Below are 16550 nucleotides of genomic sequence, written 5' to 3'. Positions count from 1 at the left end.
TCTCTCAGAGGAGACGGCTCCCCACAACGCCCAGAAAGGAAGTTAAATTTTCATAGCTGGTTGGTTTAGAGGAACTGGGTTGACTGCATGTGGGGTTTCCCTGTGCTTGGACAGTAGGGAGAACGAGCGTTTCTAGAGAACCAGCGGCCGCTAAGCAGGGAAGAGATGACAGTAGATCCGTATCTCTCCTTCAGCCACAGTCGCTGGTTCGTGGCAGTGTCTCTGGCCACCTCCCTTGTGTCCGGCGCAGGGCTGGGCACCTGCCTCAGTCCAGTGGAGAAAATGTGTCTAAAATGGACCAGGAGTTGCCAGGGAAACGCAGATAAAAACCACAGGGCAGGATGGCTCCACCCGACCAAGGTGGCTGTGACCAAGAGGACAGCAGGAGCGTTGGTGAGGACGGCAGAAATCAGAGCCTCACACAGGCTGGTGGCTCCTCAAAACTGAAGTGGAGTTTCTGCATGACCCAGCAACTCCACTGCTAGGTACACACCCACGAGAAATGAACACACAACCGCACAGAAATTCATACACGAATACTCACAGCAGCAGATTCACAACAGCCAAAAAGTGGAAAAACAAATGTCCACCGACAGGTGAGTGGATATGTCACTCAGCCACGAAAAGGGACAAGGCTCTGACACAGGCCACAATGTGGATGGACCTTGAGGACATCGTGCTCAGTGAGAGACACCAGACACAGAAGGACACACAGTGTGAGACTCCATTTATATGAAACGTCCAAATAGGCAGATCCACAGACAGGAAGTAGAATGCTGGTTTATTATGAAATTTTCAGGACACAATTTACAAATAATAAAATATACTCTGTTGTAAGTTGCATGTAGCCTGTTGATTCTCACAGAGTGATTTTGTTGATTTTTGTCAAATCCTCGTATTGGTTGCCAACCTGTGGCTATTTTTAATGAGGGGTGCAGTTCAGATGTGTACTATGGCTAATGTGTTTCTACATTATGCAGTAAGGCCTAAGCTGAAACAAATAGTTTTCAAATACTAGAGAAATATCTTCTTAAACTTTTTGTGCTATTCAGTGTAGTGGCTACATCATCAATTTTAACTTGTGTCATTAACAGTTTCTGGGGCACTTTAGGGCGGCAGGTCAGGCTCTGAGCTGTTTGACGGCCAATTTCCAAGATATAAGTTCTCCCACTGTGACTGATCTCAGTGACTTCACTGCCAGGGGTTGGGAAGGGATGCGCCGGCACACCATGTTTTGTGCTTCACTTTATTTCACTGCACAGCCAACCGCGTTCTTTACAACTTGAACATGTGTGGCAGCCCTGCATCGAGCAGGTCTGTGGCACCACGTGCCCTGTAGCGTGCGCTCACTTCAGTCTCTGTGTCACACTTTGTAATTCTCTAATATCTCAAACTTTTTCTTATATCTGTTATGGTGATCTGTGACCAGCGATCTTTGATGCCACTGTTATAATTGTTTGGTGGGTGAAATGAACCGTATAATATGTCGAACTTGCTTGATCAATGTGTGTTCTGACTGTTCCACCAACAGGCTGTTCACCTGTTTCTCCCTCTCCTCGGGCCTTCCTATTCCCTGGGGCACAATAATATTGAAATTAGGCCAGTTAATAACCCTACAGTGGCCTCCAAGTGTTCAAGTGAAAGGAAGAATCACACGTCTCTGAATTTTATTATTTAAAAAAAATTTTTTGGCCGGGCGCGGTGGCTCACGCCTGTAATCCTAGCACTCTGGGAGGCCGAGGCGGGTGGATTGCTCAAGGTCAGGAGTTCGAGACCAGCCTGAGCGAGACCCCGTCTCTACTAAAAATAGAAAGACATTATATGGACACCTAAAAATCTATATAGAAAAAAATTAGCCGGGCATAGTGGCGCATGCCTGTAGTCCCAGCTACTTGGGAGGCTGAGGCAGTAGGATCGCTTAAGCCCAGGAGTTTGAGGTTGCTGTGAGCTAAGCTGACGCCACGGCACTCACTCTAGCCTGGGCAACAAAGTGAGACTCTGTCTCAACAAAAAAAAAAAAAAAAAAAAAAAAAAAAAAAAAAAAAAAAAAAAAAAAAAAAATTTTTTAAAGCTAGTCAAAGTTAGCACTGGGGGGTAGTTTACCAACTTTAGTGACACTAATGTTAGTAAATTCCGATAACCTGCTGCCATCGGACCGGCCTTGACTTTAACTTAAAAGCTAGAGATGATCGAGCTGTGACAATTGAGGAAGGCGGCTCCACTAAACAACAGATGTTCTACGTAGATGAAACAGCCTTCCATTGGAAGAAGATGCCGTCGAGGACTTTCATAGCCAGAGAAGAGAAGTCAGCGCCTGGCTTCAATGCTCAAAGACAGACTGGCTTTCTTGTTAGGGGCCAGTGCAGCTGGTGACTTGAGTTGAAGCCAGTGCTCACTTACCATTCTGCAAATCCTAGGGCCCTGAGGAATTGTGCTAAGTCCACACTGCCTGTGCTCTATAAACAGAACAACAGAGCCTGGGCCGGGCGTGGTGGCTCACGCCTGTAATCCTAGCACTCTGGGAGGCCGAGGCGGGTGGATCGCTCAAGGTCAGGAGTTCGAGACCAGCCTGAGCAAGAGCGAGACCCCGTCTCTACTAAAAATAGAAAAAAATTATATGGACAACTAAAAATATATATATAGAAAAATTAGCCGGGCATAGTGGCGCATGCCTGTAGTCCCAGCTACTTGGGAGGCTGAGGCAGGAGGATCGCTTGAGCCCAGGAGTTTGAGGTTGCTGTGAGCTAGGCTGACGCCAAGGCACTCACTCTAGCCTGGGCAACAAAGTGAGACTCTGTCTCAAAAAAAAAAAAAAAAAAAAAAAACAGAGCCTGGATGACAGCACATCTGTTTACAGCATGGTTTACTGAATATTTTAAGCCTGCTGTTGAGACCTGCTCAGGAAAAAGATTCCTTTCAAGATATTACTGCCCATTGACATGCACCTGGTCACCCCCAGTGCTGACAGGGTGTTCAAGGAAAGTATCGTTTCCATGCGGCTGACACGGCACCCATTCTGCAGCCCAGGGATCAAGGAGTAATCTCAACTTGCAAGTCTTATTTAAGAAGGACGTTTCATGAGGCCACAGCTGCTATACACAGTGATTCCTCTGGTGCATCTGGGCAAAGTAAATGGAAAACCTTCTGGAAAGGGCTCGCCATCCTCGATGCCATTGAGAACATTCCTGATTCGTTCATGGGAGGCGGCCAACATACCAGCATTCACAGGAGTTTCAAAGACGTCGATTCCAGCCCTCGTGGGTGACTTTGAGGGGTCCGAGGCTTCCGTGGAGAAAGTGACTGTGGGTGTGATGGAAACAGAGTTAGTAGTGGAGCCTGTGGAGGGGACTGACCCCCTCGTCTTGTGATAGGAGGACATGAGGGGCTGCTGCTTCTGGATGGGCAAAGTGGTGTCTTGAGATGGAGTCTCCTGGTGAAGGTGCTGTGAACACTGTGGAGGTGACAGCAGGATTTAGAATATTATAACTTTAGCTGATAAGGCGTCAGCGGCGTTTGAGAGGACTGACTCCAATTTTGAAAAGTTTTACTGTGGATCAGATGTAGCGTATCACACGCTACAGAGAAACCTTTCGTGGAAAGTCAATTGATGCAGCGAACTTCATTGTTGTCTTGTTTAAGAAATAGCCACAGCCCTCAACACCCACTACCCTGAACAGTCAGCAGCCACAGATCACAGCTTCCTGAAGGCTCAGGTGATCATTAGCATTTTTTGGCAATAAAGTATTAAAAAAAATTTTTTTGAGATGGAGTCTGTCCTTGTTTCCCAGGCTGGCCTCAAGCTGGCCTCAAACTCCTGGGCTCAAGCGTCCTCTGCGGCTGCTGGGACTGCAGGCGCCTCCCCTGAGCCCAGCTTCATTAAGGTGTGTGCACCATCCTAGACAAAATGCGACTGAGCACGTGGACCGCAGCGTGGCGTAAACACAACTTCTGTGTGTACTGGGAAACCGGCCTGCTGTTGGGACCCGCTTTGTCACAATATCGTCGTAGTGTGGTGTCTGGACCCGCAGACACTGCAAGCCGGGTGTGCGAGGCGTGCCTGTGCGGTGTCCCGCGGTGTTTCTCACAGATAGGTTAGACGTGACCAATGCCAGGAAAGTAACATGCGCACAGCCACGCCTGCTGAGCTCCGGTTACCTTGTTTCCGCGTGGCTTGTTCAGCTGTAAGTTTCTGCACTTTGACTCTCGGTGCCCTCAGCTCCGCGTCTCTCCCCGCCACTCCTGACCACGGCTGCTCTGACGCCATGAAGGTGGGGGCTTCTGTCTGCCCCTCTGCCCAGTGCCCCGGACAGGGAGTAGCCCGTGCCCTGGGTGGGAAAGAGGACACAGCAAGAGTAGTGCTGGACGGTCCCAGAGAGAGCCGGGTCCTGGGGCTCAGGTAGGGGCGGCTGAGGCGGCAACAGCCTCATCCCTGGTGCTGGGAAGTCTGAGGGCTGAGTTGATGCTGACAGCTGCCCTCTAGCCTGGGCCCTTCATGGGGAGTGGCGTGCTCCCCCAGGGGCAACCTCCCCCCTGCCATGCCCGGGGCCCAGGCTCATCCATGTGACAGCCTTGCCTTCCCTGGGAGCCGCTCCCAGAGCACCTTCCGTCCACAGCCCAGTGGTCCCCAGCTCTGAGAGGGACCCTTCAGACTTCCCTTGGACTCGGCTTCCTGGGAAGCCCAGCCAGATGAGGGGTGGACAGGCCCATTGCCAAGGCCCAGCATGTGAGGGAGGTGACAGGCTCTCAGGGACCCATCAGCCTGGGCCAGGCCAGGCTGGCTTTTGTGTGTCTGAGGCAGCGTGGATGCAGGGCAGGCCTGGGGAAGGGGCCGTGGGCAGGGTTCTGGGCCGTCCAGGGAGTGTGTGCTATGGATACCTTCTCAGGGCCAGAGGTTTCTGTCCCCTCCCCTGCGAGAGTGGGTTCGCTGCCTGTCCTGTGCTTGGCCCTGCTTGGGTGGCTGTCCACTGTGTCCTGTCCCCCAGCCCTTCTGACCCTGGAGGGGGGCCGGGCTAGACCCACCTCCAGTGCCCTCACAGCCTGTGCAGCATCCAGCATGTCCCACTTCCTGCAGTGGCCGCTGGGACACAAGGCCCAAGCCACCCCCCATGCATGTCCCAGTGGTCCCGCTGTGACCCCCAGATCAGCTCTGGGTGGGTGCCTCCCAGGGAGGGCTCTGACGTTGCCTGTCCTGCTCAGGCCTTCAAGGTCTCTCCATAGCACCAGCCCTTCCCTCGAGTCCCTCTGGTGTCAACCCCGTTCACCCGCTGCCCTGTCCCCTGCGTGTCTGGCCCCTGACCTGTGCCTCTGTTTCTCTGCAGCCAGGAACCACGGGATTTGAGACGGTGGGCCCTATCAGCAGAATGTCTCCAGCCCCCGAGAGCGACCCCAAGGCCACCGAGATGAGCGCCGCGGCCGGGCCCGCGGGAGTGCCTGCATCTCACTAGCCGGGAGCCGCGGGCCGCCTGCGCCCGCCCGCCGGGCCGCAGTGATGTACTAATCACAGCAGGGCCGAGACCTCAGGTTTCCACGGACTTGGGATTTGCACGGCAGCAGAGTCACCGTGGAGAGGCCAGGGTATCACAAACTTATGGATTTTGACAAGAAAGGAGGGAAAGGGGAGTTGGAGGAGGGCCGGAGAATGTCCAAGTCCGGCGGGGGCCGCAGCAGCCACGGCATCCGGAGCTCGGGGACCAGCTCGGGGGTCCTGATGGTGGGCCCCAACTTCCGTGTCGGCAAGAAGATTGGCTGTGGCAACTTCGGAGAGCTTCGCCTAGGTGAGCACCTGGCTCTGCGGCAGGGGGTTGTCGGGAGGCTACCCCGCTGGGGACATGTGCCCGGGCCTGGCTGTGACGGTTGGTGCCAGCAGGACTGCCATGGGTCCTTCTTGGTGTGAATGCCGGTCCACCCCCCTCCCCCCGACAGTAGGATTTGGGAGCGTGGCCCTGGCCCTGCTCTGGGGGACAGTTCTGTTGGGGTCAGTCATGCAGTGGGCTGCAGACAGTGACAGGCCACACCACGGGTTCTGAAGTTATTATTTCCCACCACCCCCTCCAGCCCAGTCTCTGGCTGGACAGGCCTGGCGCCGTTCGTTGTTCACGGCCGGCTCCTGCTGAGTCTTCAGCTCCTGGGTGTCTCGGCTGAGCCCCAAACTCAATCCAATGGCCAAGGTCCCTGGTGCCCTGGGCCACTCCTGGTTTAAACATCTAAAACGCAGCACTTGGCCCTCCCGGGCCTCTGTGCCACCTGTGCTCGGGCCATACTGACCTTGAACCTGGGGTGCTGCCGGGGCAGGGGCGTGGAGCTGGGTGCCAGGATGGAGCCCCTCGCCACGGGCACCTTCCCTAGGTGGGCCTTGAAGATTAACGCCCAAGCCTTTGGGGAGTCCTGCTTATGACATGTTTAGGTCTGGGTCCCCACCTGTGGTCAGCTGTGCCCAGGGAAGACCGATTGTCTTCAGAAACACGGATAAATCTGTTCCCAGAGCTGCCAGGTGCACTGCAGACCTCTGAATCCTTGTGGGGAGAAGTTGGGCCCTGAGAGGCATGGGGCTCCCAGCAGCGTCACTGGGACTTCCTGGGAACCTGAGTGCAGGAGCTTGACCCTGCGTCAGTCAGGGTGGGAGTCAGGGTCCCTGTGAAGAGTGCGGGACAGGCAGGGACAGGTGGTGGCTGTGGGGCCAACCTCCCAACGGTACCCCATGCCAGGCAGAGCCAGCACCTGGCCCCCTAGGTCCTACCTCAGGTTGTCAGATGAAGGAAACTGAGGCCCCATGCACATTCCTTGCCTGTGTGTTTGGATCTGGGACCTACCTGCCTGCCACGGCTGTCTCACCTGTCACGTGGGGTGGGGCAAGCGAGGTGACCAGTGTGACGGGCAGGTGGTCATGCTGCTGCATGTCATTTGTGTGTTGCTGGCAGCCTCTGCCTCCCAGCACCACCCTCTACTCGCTTCACTGTGTGTCCTCATCCGTTGGAAACCCCGTTCTGACCCAGGGCCCACCCCCATCCATGGAGTCCCACTCTGGGCTTGGGGCGTGGGGCTCCTGCCCGTCTGCCTGTAGCCGCGGGACACCTCAGGCTCTGGCTTCCCAGCCCTCCCCGTCCAGACCCTGCCACCCCTCAGGACGTGCACATGTGTGTGCACACACTCAGACATGTGCGAACGTGACTTACAGTGCACATACACATACATGTGCAGATGCAGACATACATACAGATGCACATGCACACAGGAAAGCACATGTACACACAGACACGTGCACACGCATGCACAGGCACAAACATACATAAGTGCACATGTCTCTGACCCACAGCATGTGTGGTGGCCTTGTACTGCTCTGGGGACCTAGGTGGCCATCACAGGTGCTGTCCTTAGTACAGGTCCCCTTAGACAAGAGAGTCACATAGGAGGCTGTGGTGGGTGATAGCTTTTATTTGAAAGTTTTTTAAAATGTCGGTGTGTGTGCTTTTCAGTCTGGCTTCATGGGTTCGGTGTGCATTTGCAAGCAACTGTGTCTCTTGCATCGATAGTTGCTCACTGCATACTGCCACGAGGCGACCATTGGTAGAGTGCTCCGCGTTCTGTTCATCTGTGACCCTGCTCAGGGACATTAGGGCGTTCTCAGATTTCTGTTGTGATAGAATCATTCTGCACGTTCTGCGAGGCTAGTGTGTCTTAGAGTGCTCGGTCGTGCAGCAGGCATGTGCTTGAGAGGCTGTGAGGTTCACTTCCCCCACGCTCTCCACCTGGAGCCCCTGCTGAGGTACACGCAGTGCCAGGTATCCCGGCTCTGACCAGCACCAGCTGTCGGCCATCTGCAGGTGGAGGTGCAGTGGGTCATCCGCAGGTGGTGTGGGGTGCGCAGTGGGTCATCCTCAGGCGGAAGTGTGGGGTGCGCAGTGGGTCATCTGCAGGTGGAGGTGTGGGGTGCGCAGTGGGTCATCTGCAGGTGGAGGTGTGGGGTGCGCAGTGGGTCATCTGCAGGTGGAGGTGCAGTGGGTCATCTGCAGGCGGAACTGTGGGGTGCGCAGTGGGTTGGAGGTGTGGGGTGCACAGTGGATCATCTGTAGGTAGAAGTGTGGGGTGCACAGTGGGTCATCTGCAGGCGGGAGTGTGGGGTGTGCAGTGGGTCATCTGCAGGCGGAAATGTGGGGTGCGCAGTGGGTCATCTGCAGGTGGAGGTGTGGGGTGCGCAGTGGGTCATCTGCAGGTGGAGGTGTGGGGTGCGCAGTGGGTCATCTGCAGGTGGAGGTGTGGGGTGCGCAGTGGGTCATCTGCAGGTGGAGGTGTAGGGTGCGCAGTGGGTCATCTGCAGGTGGAGGTGTGGGGTGCGCAGTGGGTCATCTGCAGGTGGAGGTGTGGGGTGCGCAGTGGGTCATCTGCAGGTGGAGGTGCAGTGGGTCATCTGCAGGTGGAGGTGTGGGGTGCTCAGTGGGTCATCTGCAGGTGGAGGTGTGGGGTGCGCAGTGGGTCATCTGCAGGTGGAGGTGTGGGGTGCGCAGTGGGTCATCTGCAGGTGGAGGTGTGGGGTGCGCAGTGGGTCATCTGCAGGTGGAGGTGTGGGGTGCGCAGTGGGTCATCTGCAGGTGGAGGTGTGGGGTGCGCAGTGGGTCATCTGCAGGTGGAGGTGTGGGGTGCGCAGTGGGTCATCTGCAGGTGAAGGTGCAGTGGGTCATCTGCAGGTGGAGGTGCAGTGGGTCATCTGCAGGTGGAAGTGTGGGGTGCGCAGTGGGTCTTCTGCAGGTGGAGGTGCAGTGGGTCATCTGCAGGTGGAGGTGCAGTGGGTCATCTGCAGGTGGAAGTGTGGGGTGCGCAGTGGGTCATCTGCAGGTGGAAGTGTGGGGTGCGCAGTGGGTCATCTGCAGGTGAAGGTGCAGTGGGTCATCTGCAGGTGGAGGTGCAGTGGGTCATCTGCAGGTGGAGGTGCAGTGGGTCATCTGCAGGTGGAAGTGTGGGGTGCGCAGTGGGTCTTCTGCAGGTGGAGGTGCAGTGGGTCATCTGCAGGTGGAGGTGCAGTGGGTCATCTGCAGGTGGAAGTGTGGGGTGCTCAGTGGGTCATCTGCAGGTGGAAGTGTGGGGTGCGCAGTGGGTCATCTGCAGGTGGAAGTGTGGGGTGCGCAGTGGGTCTTCTGCAGGTGGAGGTGCAGTGGGTCATCTGCAGGTGGAGGTGCAGTGGGTCATCTGCAGGTGGAAGTGTGGGGTGCTCAGTGGGTCATCTGCAGGTGGAGGTGCAGTGGGTCATCTGCAGGTGGAAGTGTGGGGTGCGCAGTGGGTCATCTGCAGGTGGAGGTGCAGTGGGTCATCTGCAGGTGGAAGTGTGGGGTGCGCAGTGGGTCATCTGCAGGTGAAGGTGCAGTGGGTCATCTGCAGGTGGAAGTGTGGGGTGCGCAGTGGGTCATCTGCAGGTGAAGGTGCAGTGGGTCATCTGCAGGTGGAAGTGTGGGGTGCGCAGTGGGTCATCTGCAGATGGAGGTGCAGTGGGTCATCTGCCGGTGGAGGTGCAGTGGGTCATCTGCAGGTGGAAGTGTGGGGTGTACAGGGGTTATCTGCAGGTGGAAGTGTGGGGTGCGCAGTGGGGTCATCACAGGTGGAGGCGCAGTGGCATCAGCAAGGGTTCGATTTGCATTTCCTTGATGACTCATGTTGTTGACCATTCTTCCCTTGTGTAGAAGGTGTCTTTTTTTTTTTTTTTTTTAAATGCTCTATTTAGGCTTGGTTTTCTTTGTGTTTATCCTGCTCAGAATTCACTGAGCTTCTTGGATCTGTATATTAATACTTTCTCATTAAATCTGGCAAAATTATAGCCACTATTTTGTCAAATTTTTTTCTGCTTCAAACTTACTTTGGTTCTGACATGTGTGATGGGAGTGTTGGTTCTGTCCCCCAGGTCCCTGGAGCTCCTTTCATTGTCTCTGCCGCGGTCTGGGTAGTTTGTGTTGGCCGCAGTAAGTTCAGCCTTTTCCCTGCAGTGTCCAACATGAAGCACATCCAGTGAACCATTTGTTTCTGAGATGGCGTCTGCCAGCCCCATCTGAGTGCTCTGTTGAGATTTCCCATCTGCACATTCATTTTGGTCATCTTTTCCTGTAAATCCTTGAACACATTCATAAAGCTGTTTGTCTTAGTCTTTGCTGTGCTGCTGTAACAGACCACCACAAGCTGAGTAATTTGTACTGAGCCCACGGATCTGGAGGCTGGAAGTCCAAGATTGAGGGGCTGGCGTCTGGCAAGGGCCGTTTTTGGGGTGTCATCCCCTGGTGGAAGGCAGGAGAGTGAGAGCAGGAGAGGGCTGAGCTCACCGTTTTTGTAGGAGCCAGTGTGGTAACAAACCCACCCCCGTGATGACGGATTAACCACTCGTGAGGGCCGTGCCCCCTTGAGCCAAATCGCTCCAGCACTGTGGAATTGGGGAGCAAGTTTCCAACAAGGGAACTTTGGGGGACACATTCAAGCCAGAGCACTGTTTTAAATGCTGGTACCTGTAAAAACATTGACTTTTTCCTCTCCTTGTTAGGGGTCATATTCTCTTCCTTTCTTTTTTGTCTGCTAAAGTTTTAGTGTACATTGGACGTGGTGGATGCTGCGTGTTGAGTGTGGATAGCCAAGCGCGGTGGTTGCACCTGTAGTCCCAACTACTTGGGAGGCTGAGGCAGGAGCATCGCTTGAGCCCAGGAGTTGGTGGCTGCAGTGAGCTGTGATGATGCCACTGCACTCCAGCCTGGGCGACAGAGTAAGACCCTGTTTCTTAAGAAAAAAAAGAATTAAAAAATAAAAGTGTAGATGACGTTATTAGCATCGCCCAGAGTGGAGTGCCGCCGTTGGTGCTGGTGGCTCCTCTCGATCCCAGCAGGGATTGGTTCTCAGCTCCTTTGGGGCAGGTCTGAGAGTGGCTGTTGCTCCAGGGGTAGAGGAGCCCATTCCCCAGGTGTAGACTCCCTGGTTCTCAGCCGGATGTCAGGGAGTTCAGGGAAGTTTGCCTGCTCTGGGTGGCAGGGGCTCTAGAATCTTCTTTCGGCTGACGGCCCTCAGGAGTTCTCTATCAGGCCTCGAAGGCTCTGCTGCCTTCTGTGCGCACAGCCAGAGCCTTCATGAGGCTTTCAGAGCCCAGAGCACCTGACCTCCAGGAGTCCGCAGGTCCGAGAAGACGCGAGCTGCCTGCACGCCTAACCTCCGAGGACTCTGACCCTCCCCGACCTCAGATGCGCGGTCAGGACACAGGGGACTCACTTGAAGGCTTCCCCAACAAAGCACAGGACAGACCTACCATAGAAGAAAACGCCGATCGGCTAGGTGTCTTCAGGTGTGAAAGGTCTGTTCGTCCAGAGGCTGGTTGAGAACACAGACAAGAAAGCCACTGGCGGGGGAGATCTGCAGAGCAGCTTTGACAGCCTGACATCCGGGAGACGTGAAGGAACCACAGCTCCATGACAGGAAGACAGACGTCCGACTGCAGGTGGGCAGGCGTTAGAGCAGACACGTCACCGAGGAAGATGGAGGAGCGGCCACACATCCGCCTGTAGGCCCTCAGCAAGTCACACCCCGCACCCGTTGGCACCGGCAGGCAGCTCTGCACTCACGCACTGGGCATGGCGGGTAACAGGGTCCTGTCCCCACGATGGGCAGCTGCTCAGCAGAAGACGGCAAACCAGGGATATGCAGGGACACAGATGGATCACACCTGCGTCACGCCAGGCGAGGGGGCCACACATGCAGGAACTTGCCAGGCCACCTCACCTCGGGGGCTGCCGTGAGTGGTGATGGTGGGCGGGGTGGGCAGGGCCTGCCGTGGGTGGTTCTTGACAGGAGTGGGTGTCTGTCAAAGTTCATCAGACAGCGCACCTGGGACGCAGCATCCCCCAAGTAAACCTCACCTCTGTGGGAAAAGCAAGGACGACGAGCAAATACTGAGCTGAGCCTGCGGCTGGGACACTGGGCGCAGCGTGCTGATGTCCGAGCTGGAGATGCATCCGGAGACGAGATGGCGATGGGTGGTGGGTGCACAGCTGCGTGGTGGAACCAGCGTCGTCTCGGTGGTGAGCTCAGTCTTTCTGGTTTTCTGTTTGAAACTCCGAGGATAAGACGCTGGGGGAAGACGGGCAGACCCGTTCACCGCCAGAACTCAGGAGCCAGCCCAGAGGCGCCCTTGGCTCAACCCGAAGGGACGCGCCTCTTCCACGGAGCTGGTGAAGTGGTGTTCTGGAGACGTCGCCTGGAGTCCTGCAGCCGTCAGGGGGTCCACAGCCAGTTGTGAACCGTGCTGGAGACCCAGCCTTCAGCGCTGCAGACACAACGAAGCCACAGGGCCCTGCCACAGCTGGGCTGACCCGGGGGACTCGGAGCCACCACGGTGGGGTTATACTGGCCTCGGGGCTCTGGCTGCATTAGGGACTGGCCACTTCCTTCCCCTCAGACAGTGCCGGACCTTGTTGGTCATGAAACTCATGTTTTTTGCATTTTTGTGGGATTGAGGCCCGGAAGTCCTCCGGGGCGGGGGGGGGGGGGGGGTTGCTGTGTCTCTGTGTCTTTCAGCCCACCTGGGCTGCAGGGACCCTGCTGGCTGTGCTGAGCCCCAGGCTAAGGGATGGGGGTCCCAGCCTGGGGTCAGGCCTCAAGCCTGGGCACAAGCGAGATGTAGTGCCCTGGTGTCAATCTGGGAGGGTTGGGGGCATGTAAGGGTCTGGGGCTCCTGTGCAGGCCTGAGAAACCTCCCACCTGGGCTCCTCAACACAGAGGTGGATGGTGGGGAAAGGGCTTACATTGAGGGTGACCTCAGGGGATGGGGTACGGGGTAGGAGGGGCTATCTGGCAGGCCCCAGCTCTTCAGGAGGTACCCGGCTGGGGAGGGGTGGGGCCATGGGGTCCCCAGTCAGCCTTGCCTGCCCCTGAGGAGGGCTGGGGGCACTGCGGCCCTAACGTGGCTCTGTCCCCACAGGGAAGAATCTCTACACAAACGAATACGTGGCTATCAAACTGGTGAGTGGGTCGTCCCTCCCCTCCCCCACCAGTGCGGCCTGGGGTCAGTCTCAGTGAGTGAGGGTGACACGGGCGCCTCTCCCCCCCAGGAGCCGATCAAGTCTCGGGCCCCACAGCTGCACCTGGAGTACCGCTTCTACAAGCAGCTCAGCACCGCAGGTACGGGCTGGGGCGGGCAGGGGTCAGCAGGGGCGGGACTGCCCGGGCTGCCCCTGCACCTGGCGTGTTCCTGCTCCCCGCAGAGGGCGTCCCTCAGGTCTACTACTTCGGCCCGTGCGGGAAGTACAACGCCATGGTGCTGGAGCTGCTGGGGCCCAGCCTGGAGGACCTGTTCGACCTGTGCGACCGCACCTTCACGCTCAAGACGGTGCTCATGATCGCCATCCAGCTGGTGTGTGCCGGGTGGGGCCCGGAGGGGAGGAGCTTCCGGGGAGGGGCGGGGCCCTGGCTGGCAGCTGCGGGACGCTGAGGCCCGCCGCCCGCAGATCACGCGCATGGAGTACGTGCATACCAAGAGCCTCATCTACCGGGACGTGAAGCCCGAGAACTTCCTGGTGGGGCGCCCGGGGACCAAGCGGCAGCACGCCATCCACATCATCGACTTCGGGCTGGCCAAGGAGTACATCGACCCCGAGACCAAGAAGCACATCCCGTACCGTGAGCACAAGAGCCTGACGGGCACGGCGCGCTACATGAGCATCAACACGCACCTGGGGAAAGGTGAGCGCCAGGGGGCTGTGCGCGGGGGGAGGGGGAGCGGACGCTGAGCCTCCTGTCCCCCCGCAGAGCAGAGCCGCCGCGATGACCTGGAGGCCCTGGGCCACATGTTCATGTACTTCCTGCGTGGCAGCCTGCCCTGGCAGGGGCTCAAGGTGCGCAGGGTGGCGGACAGCGGGCGGGGGCGGGACGGTTGTGGCTGGGCCTAGGCCGACCTGGGCTATCTCCCGCAGGCCGACACGCTCAAGGAGCGGTACCAGAAGATTGGGGACACCAAGCGGGCCACGCCCATCGAGGTGCTCTGCGAGAACTTCCCAGGTAAGGGGCCCCTGCGCCCGCCGCCCCGCCCCCGCGCCCCCCGCCCCCGCCGAGGCCCGCTGGCGCTCTCTCCGCAGAGGAGATGGCCACGTACCTGCGCTACGTGCGGCGCCTGGACTTCTTCGAGAAGCCGGACTACGACTACTTGCGGAAGCTCTTCACCGACCTCTTCGACCGCAGCGGCTTCGTGTTCGACTACGAGTACGACTGGGCTGGGAAGCCCCTGGTAGGTGTGGGGGCGGTGGGCCCGGAAGCCCTACTGGGAGTGGGGGTGGGGGGAGCACGGCGCCCCAGGCCCAGGTGGGCCCCTCCTGACGACCCCTCCTCGCTGCAGCCAACACCCATTGGCACCGTCCACACTGACCTGCCCTCCCAGCCTCAGCTCCGGGACAAAGTCCAGCTGCACAGCAAAAACCAGGTAAGGGCGGGCGGGGCTCGGGCGCAGGGCGGGCTGTGGTGCCGACGTGACACCCCTCCCTCACCAGGCGCTCAACTCCACCAACGGGGAGCTGAACGCAGACGACCCCACAGCTGGTCACTCCAATGCCCCCATCACGGCTCCTGCAGAGGTGGAGGTGGCGGATGACACCAAGTAAGGTTTTTGGGCAGCAACTGGGGGGTGGGGAGGCTCTGGGCCCCCAGCATTGGGGTGGGGGGGCCTGAGGCCACCCTGCGTTCCCCTTTCTCTCCAGATGCTGCTGTTTTTTCAAGAGGAGAAAGAGAAAATCAATGCAGCGACACAAGTGACCCTGGGCGCATGCAGTGCCGAGAATCCAGGTGCAGCCCCTCGGGGCGCGAGCTTGTCCATGAGGCCCTCCGGGCCTGCCGGCAGCAGCCCAGGGCCAGACTGTGGCCCGAAGCCAGGGCACAGACTGCAGGGGCTGCTGGGGCCTGGGTCGGCCCGCCAGCCTCCACCCCCCGGACATGGGGTCACTTCCTTCACGTAAGACTTTGGCTGAAATTTCTACACCTGTGTCTAGTCCTCCCCTCCAAGAGCATTAACTATTTAAAACAAGGAAAAAAGGAAAAAAACAGAGGCCTGCCCTGCCCCCTGCCCTCTCCCACCCGTTTCTCTGCTGAAGTGAGTAGTGTGGTCCCGGAGGCCCCAGCCCCGGGCAGCCACCCCCGTTACCGTCATAAAGTCCAGCTTGTCTCCCTCCGTCCAAAGGCCGTTTTCTCGAGGGGAGGGCAGGCCTGGCCTGGGAGGGGGCGCGTCGGGGCCGTGTTGTCCTGGCCCGCCTGGGAGGGGGCACAGGCGTTGCTGCCACGGGTGAGACCGCACCCTGGGCCTCCCCGAAACCAAAGGGGAAGGCGGGGCTGGGGCCGCGCCAAGGCTACCCCCAACCAAATGCTGCACCAAAGCTGGGGCTGGCAGGCGAGGCTGCCGCAGCCTCTTTCCAGTGGCCCGGCGGGGGTGGGCCACAGCAGCCTCCGTGCTGCGTCAGGGGCAGTGGCTTCTTGGTCTGCGCTCCGCCACCAGGCGAAGCAGCAGGAGACAAAACGCCTTAAAGCCCTTGGCCCAGCCCCTCGGGTTTGTGTGCAGGGGCCGAGGTGGCAGCCACAGACCGTGGCAGAGTGTCCCCCAGTGGGGTCACTTGGAGGCTGCCAGGTAGAGCAGAGCTTGGGGCCGTGCCTGGGGCGGTGGCCATTTGAGTCTAGTTCTTGCTTTACAAAGTGTACAGAAATGGCATTTACGTTTCTCTGATGCTCCCTTGAAGCCATAGAATTTAGGGGCTTTTTTAAAAAAATAAAAGAAAAATGAAACCAATCCCAAGTGTGGTGTCTGGTCTTTCCAGGGGCTGTGGCACAGGGGCAGGCGGCAGCTGGAGCCCTGGCCCTGGTGGGAGGGTTGGAGGGAGAAGACGAGTGAGACAACGGAACAAGTGGCTGGGTTTGCTCGAGGACCTGTCAGGAACAGAGATCACTGGAGGTCATGGGTTACCTGCCCTTTGCAAGTGCGTCTGGAACATTCTGGTGCTACCTTGGAGGCCTTGGAGCTGCATCTCACAGCGTGAGGTGGGAGCCCTGGTGACTGTGTTCGTGGAGCAGGGAGGAAAACGTGCCTCCTTAGGGGCCAGGAAGGCCATGATGAGGACCAGCAACAGTTCTGGGAAGAAGTGGACTGGGAATCCCAGTGTGAGACCATGGCGGCTCCTGCCACCCTTCTGCAGCATTCTCTTCCCAGTGACACGGGAGGGGAGAGCAAGTCACGGACACACCCACACGTCACATGCAAGTGAGGAGGAGAGACCCCAGCTGCTGTCGAGGGGTCTCGGCCTCCTGCCTGCCCCAACCTGCAGCCCGGTGGGGAGTGAGGAGGGCAGGGGGGCCGCAGGCTGGGGATTCCACACTTGTCCACGGAGGACGATCTCCCACCAGAGAAGTCACTGTGAGGCCAAAGGAAATGGCTGGTTTTGTTTCAGTAGGTGTCTGAAGACAGAAAAACCATCTTGCATCAGAGATTAAAAAACTAAGAATGGGGTGGGCATGGTGGCGGCGCCTGTGGTCCCTGCTACTCAGGAGGCTGAGGCAGGAGGATCACT

General features: G+C 57.9%; 1 protein-coding gene across 1 annotated transcript in view; it reads left to right on the top strand.

Moving 5' to 3' along the window:
- CSNK1G2 (casein kinase 1 gamma 2) overlaps window positions 1-16550 on the top strand; it is a 34167-nt gene extending 17617 nt beyond the window's left edge. The window contains exons 2-12 of the mRNA XM_069480920.1: window positions 5319-5774; window positions 12932-12972; window positions 13062-13131; window positions 13215-13363; window positions 13458-13692; window positions 13759-13844; window positions 13923-14007; window positions 14085-14233; window positions 14342-14425; window positions 14493-14599; window positions 14700-16550. Of these exons, the coding sequence (XP_069337021.1) occupies window positions 5588-5774; window positions 12932-12972; window positions 13062-13131; window positions 13215-13363; window positions 13458-13692; window positions 13759-13844; window positions 13923-14007; window positions 14085-14233; window positions 14342-14425; window positions 14493-14599; window positions 14700-14754 (1248 nt within the window). The 5' untranslated portion in view covers window positions 5319-5587 and the 3' untranslated portion in view covers window positions 14755-16550. The remainder of the gene's footprint in view (window positions 1-5318; window positions 5775-12931; window positions 12973-13061; window positions 13132-13214; window positions 13364-13457; window positions 13693-13758; window positions 13845-13922; window positions 14008-14084; window positions 14234-14341; window positions 14426-14492; window positions 14600-14699) is intronic.

The sequence above is a fragment of the Eulemur rufifrons genome, chromosome 2, assembly GCF_041146395.1.
Source record: "Eulemur rufifrons isolate Redbay chromosome 2, OSU_ERuf_1, whole genome shotgun sequence".
In the NCBI taxonomy this organism is placed as follows: Eukaryota; Metazoa; Chordata; class Mammalia; order Primates; family Lemuridae; genus Eulemur; species Eulemur rufifrons.
This window is presented reverse-complemented; position numbering and strand designations above follow the sequence as displayed.